Source organism: Dipteris shenzhenensis, chromosome 32 (assembly GCF_047967505.1).
Source record: "Dipteris shenzhenensis isolate YYH24624 ecotype China chromosome 32, Dip_SZ_1.0, whole genome shotgun sequence".
Taxonomy (NCBI): Eukaryota; Viridiplantae; Streptophyta; class Polypodiopsida; order Gleicheniales; family Dipteridaceae; genus Dipteris; species Dipteris shenzhenensis.
Genome location: NC_141627.1, coordinates 39,825,925 through 39,838,812, shown reverse-complemented (window position 1 = coordinate 39,838,812; position 12,888 = coordinate 39,825,925). Strand labels below are relative to the sequence as shown.

The 12,888-nt window shown below is 45.1% G+C and overlaps 1 protein-coding gene and 1 pseudogene across 2 annotated transcripts; one reads left to right on the top strand and one right to left on the bottom strand.

Moving 5' to 3' along the window:
* Positions 1-314: 314 nt before the first annotated feature.
* Positions 315-4,370, top strand: LOC147880737 (uncharacterized; annotated as a pseudogene).
* Positions 4,371-8,953: 4,583 nt separating this feature from the next.
* Positions 8,954-12,145, bottom strand: NAGK (N-acetyl-l-glutamate kinase). Of its 2 annotated transcripts, none has more exons than XM_087370844.1 (3): positions 10,742-12,145; positions 9,843-10,049; positions 8,954-9,651 (listed from the first exon to the last, which is right to left on the bottom strand). In XM_087370844.1, exon 1 carries the CDS (start codon positions 11,852-11,854, stop codon positions 10,796-10,798), a length of 1,059 nt encoding a protein of 352 aa, XP_087226970.1. In that variant the 5' UTR covers positions 11,855-12,145; the 3' UTR covers positions 8,954-9,651; positions 9,843-10,049; positions 10,742-10,795. The 2 variants fall into 2 exon arrangements, with proteins under 2 accessions (XP_087226970.1, XP_087226969.1); XM_087370843.1 differs by having other exon boundaries at positions 9,843-10,039.
* Between the last annotated feature and the right edge of the window lie 743 nt (positions 12,146-12,888).

The window sequence follows — 12,888 nt, the reverse complement described above, 5'->3', positions numbered from 1 at the left end:
AAAAAGAGGTAGCACTTTGGCGGGATGAGATGGCCCAAGCCAAGAAGTAGCACCGGCTTGACCAGGAAGCTATGTTTCTCCAGCACAAACAGATGTTGGCTACTATGCAAGCTAGCATGAGCACTGCTTCATCCTCAGGTTCGATCGCACCAAAGGTTACTCCACTCATCCGGTCCACTTCGAATTTCACGAAGTACAATGGTAAGTGTTACAATCAGCCATTTTGCAGTCTATTCATCAATTTTCCATTAGCTCGTATTCAGGATGAACAAGACAAAGTCCACCTAGCCGCCCCTCATTTGACCAGTGAAGCGATGACTTGGTGGCAACATTCATCTAAACCTTATATGAATCCGACCACACAAGTCTCTAGCTTTAAGTGGGATATGTTTGTGACTGACCTCAAAGCTCGGTTTCAATACTTGTTGAACCTAGAAGATGAGTTCTCTCGTCTAGCCAAGAATGGTTTGTCGGTATTAACCTATAGTAATAAGGTGATTACCTCGACCCAGCAGGAGTTAGGTGTGTCTGAGACCAACAAACTCAAGCAGTTTATTAGGGGGTTGAACTTTAACATTCGATTCCCTCTTTGTAATTTCGACCCGCTCACTCAGGAAATGATGCTGAACGAGGGAAAGCCTAAGCATGTCCAACCAACAGCAGCAGCAGCAGCGAAAGCCCCGCAACAACAGTCCAACAACCCAGCAGGTAAAGGCCCTCAGTCAAAGGATAATAGTTTTCAAAAGAGGGACAACCAACAATAAGCTGGTCAGAAAAAGGTGTCCAAGCCCAAGATGACTACAGATGAAAAAGCTAAGGCGGGCATTATAGGACCATACTCAAAGCAAGAAGGAAGCTCAAGATTAGGAGGCAATACGATTCAAAATAGAATGCAAGGCGGAGAATTAATACCACGCGGAGCACTATTGCTTCCATTACCACCACATCACTGGGCATGGAAGGACTGCCCAAATGGTTGGCTGAGAAGGCTGCGAAAGTGCCAACTTCTACCATCGCCACTACTTTGGCACTCCCAGCTCTGCCTACTACCACAACCACAATCGCAGTTCTACCTACTCTAAACACTGTACCCTCACTTGTCTCTGCAGGTAAGGAGGAAGGCATGCTCGATGAGCAAAATAAAGCCCTCATCAGGGCCTATTGCATAGCTAAGGGACAACGATTTGTTGTCTTTTTTACATGGGGAGTTCAAAAGACGCTATCTCCCCTCAGGCCGCCAAAAAGATGGGGTGCACTCTAGTACCTCATGAACTTGCGGTGGATGGGTTTACACCCGGGCTACGACTTAGATCACACACAAGGCCAAAAATTTTCCTTTCTCAGTTCAAAAAACCTCTTTCCAGCGTGACTTCATACTCACACTGCTTTTAGGTTGTGACCTGATAGTATCCAGTGGTTTTGAGAATATTCACATGTGCCCGATTGGCAGCAGGGTTCATTCACCATTCTAGAAGGACTAGCTGAGCCGGTGATCATCCACGGGGACAGATGCATTCTTGGTATTCCACTGATCTCCCACATCCAAGCAGCTCATGTTGTTCGCAAAGGCACTGTATGCGCATTGGTGTAATACGTCCACTGTCAACTCAATTCAGCGCAGCCAACTCCTCCTTTGGGGCAGGCCATGGCTGATCTAATCCAGATATTATGCTCCAGGATGATCTTCCACCACAGCTTCCGCCTCATAGACTCGAGGACCATCAGTAAGTTTCCTTACATATTATCTAAGACCATGGAGGTAGAGTTAGAACAACAGCTCACGCAGCTTTTACGCGCTGGGTTTATCCGACCATCCTCATCACCTTTTGCAGTTCCAAATCTATTTGTCCAGAAGAAGGATAAGTCAGCACGACTATGTGTTGACTACAGGGCACTCAACAAGATCACCATAAGCAATAAATTTCCCATGCCCCGCATAGAAGAATGCTCAAATGGTGCTAAGTATTTTTCCAAGATAAACCATAAGAGAGGTTATCACCAGGTTTGCATCTTTGACGCTGACATTCCAAAGACAATGTTCAGGACAGAGTGAGCTCATTATGAGTTCGCAGTCATGCCGTTCAGTCTCAAAAATACACCACCAACATTCAACATGATGATGTCATGGACGTTCGCATTAAGCATATAGGAGTGTGCATGTTCATCTTTCTCGATGATATCTTAATCTTCTCAACCACAACAGAGCAGCATATACGAGATGTGCGGAAAGTCTACATCTTTTGCGCGCTAACCAATTATATCTCAATGCCAAGAAAAGTGAGTTCATTCTTATGGAAATCCACTACTTGGGATACATCATCAGTGCCAATAGCATTCGCCTGGAATTCGCTTGGATCCTAATCCGATCTTTCGTAGGGCTGTGTTAGGCCTACAGTTCGCACATGCCCGAATTCTCCACCACCTCAACCCCCTTGACCGACTTATTGAAAGGGGTGAAGACTCGCTAGCGGAAGATATCAATAGCCAACGCAACTTTGCAAGCCTTCCATGACCTACAGTGGTTGGCCACAACAGCTCCATTTTAGGTTATCACCGATTCTAGTGATGTAGCCATCGGGGCAGTCTTACAACATGAAGAAAGATCTGTGGCATACTACAACAAAAAGCTTAACCTTGTCGAAAAAATTTATTGTCTACAACTATCCAAGCATTGAAATATTGGAAGCTGTTCCTCTACGAACGAACCTTCACAGTCCAGATACACCACCAGGCTTTAAAGTGGTTACAGACAATGCCCAATTCCCAGTGGAGCGATCGGCAATCCTGATGGAGTCAGATCTTCCAACAGTTCAAGGGCATGATTGAGTATACCCCTGGCAAGAACCACCCTGTCGCTGATGCTCTCAACAGGAAAGCCTCCATTCAAACCATAGAAAAGGGCAATGTACTAGAGATTAAAGGGAAGGACATTGACTCTATGAAAACACAGTATGCGGACTCCACAAGGTTTGGCACTCAATATCAGTTTGCCCAAACTATTGCACCAGGCCATTATTCAATTCAAGATGGATGGTTATTCTATAAGCAAAGACTTTGTGCGCTCAAAGACAAGCACAAAGCTCTACTCCATGATGCCCTCACAGGCGGCCATAGAGGCATCAACAGTACATTGGAGAAACTAGAGAGATTTTTACTCACCTAAAATGCAGAAGGATGTATACAGCTATGTGCAGAGATGCCACATCTGCCAAAAGGTAAACGTGTCCCATTAGAAGACAGCAAGATTGCTTTATCCCCTACCAATCCTCAAACGTCCTTTCCAAGACATCACGATGGATTTTGTGGGATCCCTTCCTGCATTTGCAGGTATGCAAAATACTCAATGTCTAACCATTATTGATCGGTTTAGTAAATTTTGTATGCTTATACCATGCAAGCAGACAACCAGTACAAAAGATGTAGCCCGCTTATTTATCAAGTATTGGGACGATTACCACAAACAGAGATTCCCAATTTACCTCACACTTATGGAGGGCTTTGTTCGAACTTTGGCACCAAGCTCCAAAAGTCTAGTTCATTTCATCGACAAACCGACATGCAATCAGAGGAATACAATAAATTATCTTTTAATGTACTAAAATCGTATTGTCATGATTCGCAGTCCAAGTGGGAGCAGTACCTTCCATTAGTAGAAGGCTTATTGAACAATACCTACTCTTCAAGTAATGGGCGTACCCTATATAAAGCTTCTTTCCGCAGGAGGTTCTCTTCACTCCTCACCAAGATGATATCACTGTCCCTCGATGGCAACAAAACTACAGAATCCATGGCTGAGATTACGGAGTCAATTAAAGACCTCGCCATACTCAAGCAAGTACACGCACCAAGCTAATAAGTCCCGACGGGATGTCAATTATAAAGAGGGTGCTTAGGTTTATCTGATGGTTATAAAGCAAAGGCTAAAACAAGTGGGCAAGCAATGCCCTAAGTTATCCTTCAAAAGTTTCGAACCATTCCCCATCATTAAGAAAATCAACGATGTCTCTATGAAGCTATGGTTACCAAAAAGTTGCACAATGCATAATGTCTTTCACGTGACATGGTTGAAGCCATATATTGGGCCAGCACTTAGCAATATCTCTAATGGGCAGCAACCCGAGGTGATCTACGAGGCAAAGGTCATTGAGCCAGAGCTGATCCTCCTCCACAAATGGAAGCATGGGTCAAGACACCGGATCCGTGAATTCTACACAAAGTTTCAAGATGGAGGAACCAATGAAGTGGTGTGGTTAGATGAGAGTTTCTTCCAAGAGTTCCCCCAGATATTGGTGGACTACTTGGAGGCCATGCACCTACTGCCAAGTAAGGAGGGAATGTCACATGCACCCCTACACTTGGGTGCAAGGTGACAACTGGCTTCATCAACAAAGTGCAAATAGTTCCTATTATAGGATATTTTGTCGTATGCCACGTGTGACCCCATTGTGAGCCCTTGTCCAACGAAAGTCAGGCACGAGCTACGTAGATCAGTCTCTCAGCCTAAGGTCAAGTTAGATAGTTAGTCCTTGTTCACTCATACCTACTAGAGAACAATAGGTTAGTGTTTCCGTCTTAGGGTTCTAGGTAGGTCTAGGTCTCAGCCTAGGATAGGAGCTGTACTGGGATCAAGTGTTATCAATGCAGATCAGCCTCTAAGGGAGGAGTACACGCAGCAATTGAGCCGGGGTTTGGTCCAGCGAACGGAAGAATGTTTGGTGTCTGTTTCAGCAGCCCTCTTAACAATTTCTTTTACAAATTTCTCAGGTCACTCTCAGCTCTTATCACTCTCTCTCTATCTCTTATGGTGCATATGCATACGCCTTGCACAAAGGTTTAAAGGTCTTGCTGCGCATTACACGATCATTCACCGTTGCATGTTACACACACACACATCCCTTATTATAAAGTTGATAACATTCTACTCTAGTCAACCACACACCTGATGCTTTTAATGAGATACAAGGGAGCAGTAAACAGACAAATTACAAAAAGAAAGGCGAGGAGAAATAGATATCCATATGCCATTAAAAACAAAGGGAGGGGGTGGGAAAACAAAGGGAAGGGGTGGGAGGGACAGAAAGAGACTCGAGAGATGCTAATATTCTGAGGAGATCATCTCCTATCTGCCCCATAGAGAGTGACGGCCTCTATTGTGGGTGTGCCTGCACATGGGAGAATTCTCTCATGTCAGGAGAGTAGCTGAAGGGGAGACGACTGTGCATTCGATGCGTGCCAAAGGGGGACCGGATGGGAGTAGTTAAGCCAAAGTAGGGACAGGCATATGGGAGCCAGAGGAGGCCAGAGGGCGGCCAGCAGAGGGTTGGTAGAAGGCCCAGATTGCCGACCAGCCAGTGGCCAACCTAGGGCTGATGGCCGACCACCTGCAGGGGCTGCCCCTTCCCCTACGTAAGGGGCACCCCTCAACCTCTTTTCACACAATCTCCAGCAGTTCCTGGGTTCATCCCTTGGGCAGATTCCTCCTGCAGCTGTGGTAGTTTATGAGCAGCCTGTGGTGCATCATCTCTTTATCCACGCGTGGGGTATCTTCTGCAATATACGTGCCTCTGTTGGGCAGCGTTCCCCCTCCATTTGGGGCTTGCAATCTTTCTCTTCCTTTTGCATTTGGAGCTGCGTAGTACAGTAGTGGTTTCATGGCAGATCTCATGTCTTTGTCTCATCTTCTCATCTCTCTCTCTCTTGTCAATTACAGTTTGTTGTTTATGTTCCACAGCATATTTTGACATGGTATCAGAGCACTAGGTTGCAGGATATCCTGGAGACAGAAAAAGAACCAGTTGGACAGATTTTTGTGTGGTGTTTGGAGAAAGTAGTGGGATGTACGGGGCAGTAGAAGGTGGTGTCATTGCTGGACAGCCACCTTGCAAGCATTTTGCAGCTCCTTATCCCACCCCCCCCTTTCACACGACCACGTCAGATCTTGCAACATCAGACACAAAAGGAGAGAGTCCCCGTCTGATGGATATGGCGCAGAAGCATATGAAGATCCCCACTCTTCCTACGCCCCCCTTGGAACGCCAATTGGATGGGAACAATTATGGCATATGGTAGGTGATGATGGACTCAGTCTTGAAGCCTTACAACGTGGCTGAGTTTGTCATGATTGGTCTTCCACAGCCAAGTACAGAGGAGGATGCGGTCCAAACTCAGTCGTGGGATCACGCCAATGCCCGTGTACATTCCTTTATCTTCCTCAACTGTACAAACCAGATGATCAACAACATCAAACATATGACGATGGCAGGAGGGATATGGGAGCGCATCTCTTCGTTGTACAATCAAGTTCACCTATGAACAGGGTTTCCCTGGAAGTCCAGATGCAAGTATTGAACCTTGCAACGTCTTCTTCCATGCAGGAGCACATCTACAAGTTGCAGACACTTCAGCAGGAGTTTCTTCAAGTAGGTAAGGAGATCTCATCAGAGGACATGGCCATCACCCTACTATCTCATTTGTCAGAGAGGTATTCAATCTTCTATTCATCGGTGATCATGAGCAGAAGGCTCATCTCCCATCACGTGGGAGGAGCTTGTTCCAATAGTCTTGGTTCAGGAGGAGTGATTTCTGAATCCTCCAAAGGTCAGAGGTTTCGAGGCTTTTGATTAGCCACAAGCCGAAAGGATGGAACTACATGAAGGGGAAAAGATAAGGCTACCCAACAGTAGTGCTTCCAGGCACATGACTACATCTCGAGAGATGTTATAGGACCTTCGGAGAAAAGCAGGGCACATCCGTATCAATGACGAGTCCACTATTATGCTCCGTCCCTTGGTTTCCATCTTTTGTCAATGCATAAAGTCTGCAGTCCCGGCATGCGAGTGGGATTGAAGGAGCATTGCGTTGTTGTCCGGGACAAAGCAACAGCCAGGTTGTATGGGAAGGCTAAGTGAAGAATGTGGATCTACAAAATCTCAGCACTCCCTCGGGGGCAGATGGGATGAGGATGTGTTGCACCAAGCATTCAAATACCAGATGGTGGATGGCTTGGCAGTTGATGGCACTAGGCAAGGACATTCAGTACCTGCACATGTGAGCACAAGCATATGGAGTCTTTAACAAGGCAGGATACAAGGGGGACTTCGAGACCACTGGAGTTAGTTCCACTTGACTCATGTGGACCCATGTAGACCACCAGTTCAGGAGTACAGATATAAGGTTTCCTGTTCCGCAGCAACGGTTCGTTCATGAGTTGCTAGCTGTGGGTTGGAGGATTGCTAGCGCAGGGACCTGAGCCCAACATATCGTAGATGATCCTTGTGAACGGATTATTGCCTCGTACTGGAAGCATGAAGGTTCAATGATTTTGTTGCGGCATACTAGATTGGACTTGAGGTTTTAGAGGAGCTATTGAGAGCTCATTCAAGCAAAATCTTTCGTAGGTAGGATTGTGGATCTTGCAGCAGCGATAGCATACAAAGGATCGTGACCTGACCAAAGGAGGATCAGAGGACAGAGTCCCTTTTCACAGGTCAAGTGATAATGATTGGTGAGGAGATCCAGACACTAGGATATCAATGTCAGGATACAGTTGTACCCTTAGCTTGGGAGCATGCAGTTCGGTATCTGAGGCAGTCTAGCTGAGGCAATTAAGCGAAAGGATGGGGTTTTTCGTAACAAATCCCACAACAATGCCATGCGGCAGCCCTCTACGATGACGGTGGATCTCTGTAGACACTCTGGCCATACTCCAGCTCCCTAGGATTGACGTTACATCCATGAACTGAGAGGTGGTGTTAAATATTCTGAGGAGTTCATCTCATGTCTGTACCATAAAGAATGAGGTCCTCTACTGTGGGTGTGCCCACCCATGGGAGAATTCCCTGATGTCAGAAGAGTAGTCGGAGGGGAGAGGACTGTGTATTGGCTGCTTGCCAGTGGGCCCCGGATGGGAGTAGTCGTGCCAAAGAAGGGCCAGGCATATGTGGATGAAAGGGGGCCAGAAGAGGGCTGGCAAAAGGCCCAGATGGCCAACCAGCCACGACCTGGGATTGATGGCCGACCTTGGGCTGGTCGGCCACCCATAGGGGCTGGCCGACCCCCTAATTGGGGCAGCCCCTCCCCTACGTAAGGGACAACCGCCGTCCCCCTCTTTTCACACAACTTAGAGCAGCTCCTGGGGCGCATCCCTTGGGCAGATCCCTCCTGCAGCTGTGGTAGTTTATGAGCAGGCTGTGGTGCATCTCCTCCTCCATGGGTGGGACCTTTATGAGGGAATGTAGAAGGCACCCATTTTGGCAAACCCTTTCTGCCAATGACCACACAAAATTACCTTTTGAAGAGTTTCAGACTCATCATCATTCCACTTTTGAAAGTGTTTTGACATCTCAAAAGAAGAAATAACCATCAAATATAACATTCAAAGCAATATCGCAACATTCCATAGTGTTATCCAATCGGCAGAGTAAGTTTACCAGGAGCTAGATATCCAATGGTTCCCTGCAAACGTGTGCTGAGTTCTTGTCAATCACTGCCTAGGTTGATTAATCGTGCAATTCCAAAATCGCTTACATCAGCTACGAAATCCTCATCTAGGAGGATGTTGCTCAGCTTCAGATTACAAGGCACAATCTGCTGGCCACATAAGGTGCCACAATTATGATGCAATACTCCAAAGCATAGGCAACGCATACTTCATGTCAATGGGCAAAAAATCTCACCCTCATGCAGCAGCATTTCTAGGCTCCCATTTGGAAGATCCAAGACCAATGACATGAAATTAGGACCTGACAAACAAGTCAAAATTCTGACCAAGTTCCTATGCCTGACAGTGCCTAATGTTTGACACTCTCTTGTAAATCTTCTGTGTAGTCTACTCCTGCCTGTCAATCTGCTTCTGTTGCAATTCCTGTCTCAAAAAAACTGCAAACAACTGTGAGACCATCTTTCCTCGATTTGGAAACATGAAACAACCACCAGTAGAGGAGACATACTGTCGCAAGTGAAGCACTTAGGGCAGAAAATTGAAGAGAACCCAAACATGATACAATATGAGAACGACGAGGAGCACTTGGCAGACTGTGCAAAACAGCACCACATAGCCTTGCCAAAGAACTTGCTAGAGACATTTGAAAGACTCCTGTGTTTGGAATGATTCCTGACAAATCGTTACATGAAACATTGAGAAGCCTCAAGAATTGCAAGCTTCTGAGTGAGTCTGGAATCCCTCCTGTAAGAAAATTTACAGACAAATCTAGCCATATAAGACTTTTAAGGGACCCCAAGGTTGCAGGGATTGCTTGAACATTGACGAGCGTTAATATCTTCCATGACACCAGAATTAGCTCCATTGTAGATTTATCACAGGGCCGATCCTTAATTTTTTCCTTAAATCCTGGTAACGTCTTCCATACTTGGACGATCATCCCAATAGTCTTGTGTGCAATGTAAAGCTAAACTCAGAACTGCAAGCATCTGTCTCTCTCTCTTGTTCTCCTATCATATCGTTTCCTAGCAAAGAACCATCCAACAGCTGGAAAACTTTATCAGGGAATGTAAAACGCACCCATTTTGGCAAACCCAACCCATGACAATTGGACTTATTACTTGGGCGAATTTTGCTCAGCATTTCTAGAAGCATGACACCATAACTGTACACATCTGCTTTGGAGTCCACTGCTGCAAATGACGCGTATTCTGCCAATTCAGAAAGTTATTGACCTATCAGCTATGACCCACATGATTCCCTTTTGAAGAGTTTCACACTCATCATCATTCCACTTCACAAATTATTTTGAAACCTCAAAGAAGAAATAACCATCAAATATAAAATTCACATCAATATCACAACTTTCCATAGCATTATCCAATGGGTAGAGTAAATTTACCAGGAGCTAGATATCCAATGGTGCCCTCCAAAAGTGTGCTGAGTTCTTTTCCATCAATGCCTGGGTTGATTAATCATGCGATTCCAAAATCGCTTACATGGGCTACAAAATCCTCATCTAGCAGGATGTTGTTGGGCTTCATATCAATATCTTTTTTCCACATAACAGCTAAATTCTTCACACAGCTCTCCCACAACCTAAAAAACCCTAATGAGAAGAATACATTATAATATCAATGACAAGGATGCTAGAGAAAAGGAAAGTATAGATTACAGCTGAGTATTCCTCTTAAGGATGCTATACGTTTAATATAAAATAAAGCACCCACAACCTTTAATATAAAATGAAGCAAACAAACCTATGTAAATGGCACAAAATCATGACAAAATGAAATCCTGAATCTCATGAATCATCTCTGCATATATGTTTTCAACATAACACTTATATCCCCCACACAACTCTCCCACAACTTTAAAAATCGTAATAGATGCATACATTATAAAATCGGTATCAAAGATCCTTTGAAGGATGCTATACTTCTATCTTAGAAACCACTCACAACCTTTAAAATAAAATGAAGTTCTCAAACCCACATAAACGGTACAAAATCAGAACAAAATCAAATCCGAATCTCATGTTTCATCTTAAAAATTTCCTAATAACATGAATACATTATAAAATCAATATGAATGATAAGAACAAGCATAGGCTCACAAAACAACTCGACAGCCTGTAAAGAAAGTGAATCGACGTGTCTCTTCAAGAAAGACATGAAATCTACACCACAAAGCTCAAAGAAGTGATACAACACTATGAAAGGCAAGAAAATAGAGTCCGAATCAGCAATAGCTTCGTGCCACATTTATTAGGACTTAGAAGAGTAAGCAGAGCATTCTAACCTTCAAAAACGATGGTGGATCACTTACACACAAATTTTGTCTGTAAGCAAACATTTAACCCACAATCATTGTTCCAGCTCCCTCATCTGTGAGAATTTCCAAAAGCAAGGAGTGTGGTAGGCGGCCATCAATTATACTAGCAGTTCGAACACCTTGAGCAAGTGAGCGTACGCAGCACTCTACTTTTGGAATCATACCGCCAGACACCTTTCCGTCGGCGATCAACTTTCTTATTCCTCTGATATCTATCTCTTTCGCAAGTGAATGGGGATCTCGTACATCGAGCATGATGCCAGGCACATCAGTCAGTAAAATGAGCTTTTCAGCCCCCAATGAGGCTGCAATCTCCCCTGCCGCAGTGTCCGCATTGATATTGTAAGCCTGACCGCTCTGATCTGCTGCCACTGACGCTACCACCGGAATGCCACCGGCTTCTACAATGCCTTTCAAAATATTTGTATCAATTGATGCTACCTCTCCTACAAATCCAAGACCACCTCCTGCAGGTCTAGCTGTAATCATCCTTCCGTCCTTACCGCACAACCCTACACCAGTCCCTCCAGCTTTGTTGATGAGTGACACCAAAGACTTGTTCACCTTACCAACAAGAACCATCTCCACTACCTCCATGGTGGCCTCATCTGTTACTCGCAAACCACCCTGGAATTTGGGCTCTATTCCAAGTTTTGCAAGCCATTGGTTGATCTCTGGACCTCCACCGTGGACAAAGACGGGCCTTAATCCAACGCAAGACAGCAAGACCAGATCTTTGATCACCCCATCTTTGAGGCCCTCATCTTTCATCGCAGCTCCACCATACTTCACAACCACCGTTTTCTTTTGGAAGCGCTGGATAAAAGGAAGAGCCTCAGAGAGAATATCCACTCTGTCTCTGGATGAGAACCTTCCTACGTTGGTCAAGAGCTCTTCGGCAACCGCTTGCGCTCTGGACAGGCATCCAGCGTTGTGGGACCCATCAACCCGTCTGACAGGCAAACCGGAGGGAAGGCTACGAGAGGCGGGAAGTCTTAAGAACGAAAGAGAGGGACCTGTAATGTGAGACAAAGAGGATTGTTTGACGAATGAAGATGGAGATGCGAAGGATAATGCCATGGTCGAAAGAGGCACGATACGGGGAAAATCTCTCTCTCTCTCTCTCTCTCTCGCTCTCGCTCTCTGCAACGGACCCAGAAGACCTGAAGCAAGAATCGATGAACTCCTGCCACCTAGGATCACAGAAAGCTTGTTGCTGCTGAGGATCGAGGTCTGTCTGCAAATTGCTGGTAATGGAGATTTGACTTTCTCGTTGAAGCTGAAATTTCGAAGCGTCCAAGGATTCTTTGGTCAAACGTTTAAATGCAACGTCCACCTTAGCCGTCCCTCGCCCAGAGAATGTGTAACGTGTATATGAAAATGTGTAACGTGTATATTATGTGTTGCTTTTGCATTGGAAAAAGTTTTGCTGACTTCTTTCGTTGGGTGCTAAAGCCCTTATGACAATTTGCACAAATAAGAAAGTTGATTGATGATAAAGCCCTTATGTTCCACTATGCTAAGGCCCTTATGATGATTTCTACAAATAAGAAAGTTGATCGCCGACGGAAAGGTGTCCGGTGGTATGATTCCAAAAGTAGAGTGCTGTGTACGCTCACTTGCTCAAGGTGTTTGAACTGCTAGTATAATTGATGGCCACATACCACACTCCTTGCTTTTGGAAATCCTCACAGATGAAGGAGTTGGAACAATGGTTGTGGGTTAAACGTTTGCTTACAAGATGAATAATAAATATAGTGGAAAACGTCAATTCCTCATGATGAATAATAAATATCATCCTTTAAAAGCTTCACTACCCTTTTCCCACAAATCCCCGGAGCTAAAGAGCTCACTTGGTTTTGTGGGGAAAAAATGGGGAAAAAATGGGGAAAAAAGATGCGGGACCACATGCCACCTTGGCATTAAAGTTCCACAAAACTCCCACCATGTCATAAGGCCTTAAGTTGCTTACTACTTAAGTTTAGCAGAGGGGTATCCAATGCTAACCTGCCCATGGGCATGCCCAAGGCTCCTAGACCTGCAAGATTCCCTGTCCACAAGCTCCCCCACGGTCGAGATGCATTTATTGCATGTTGGGTGGCCATCATCTTAAG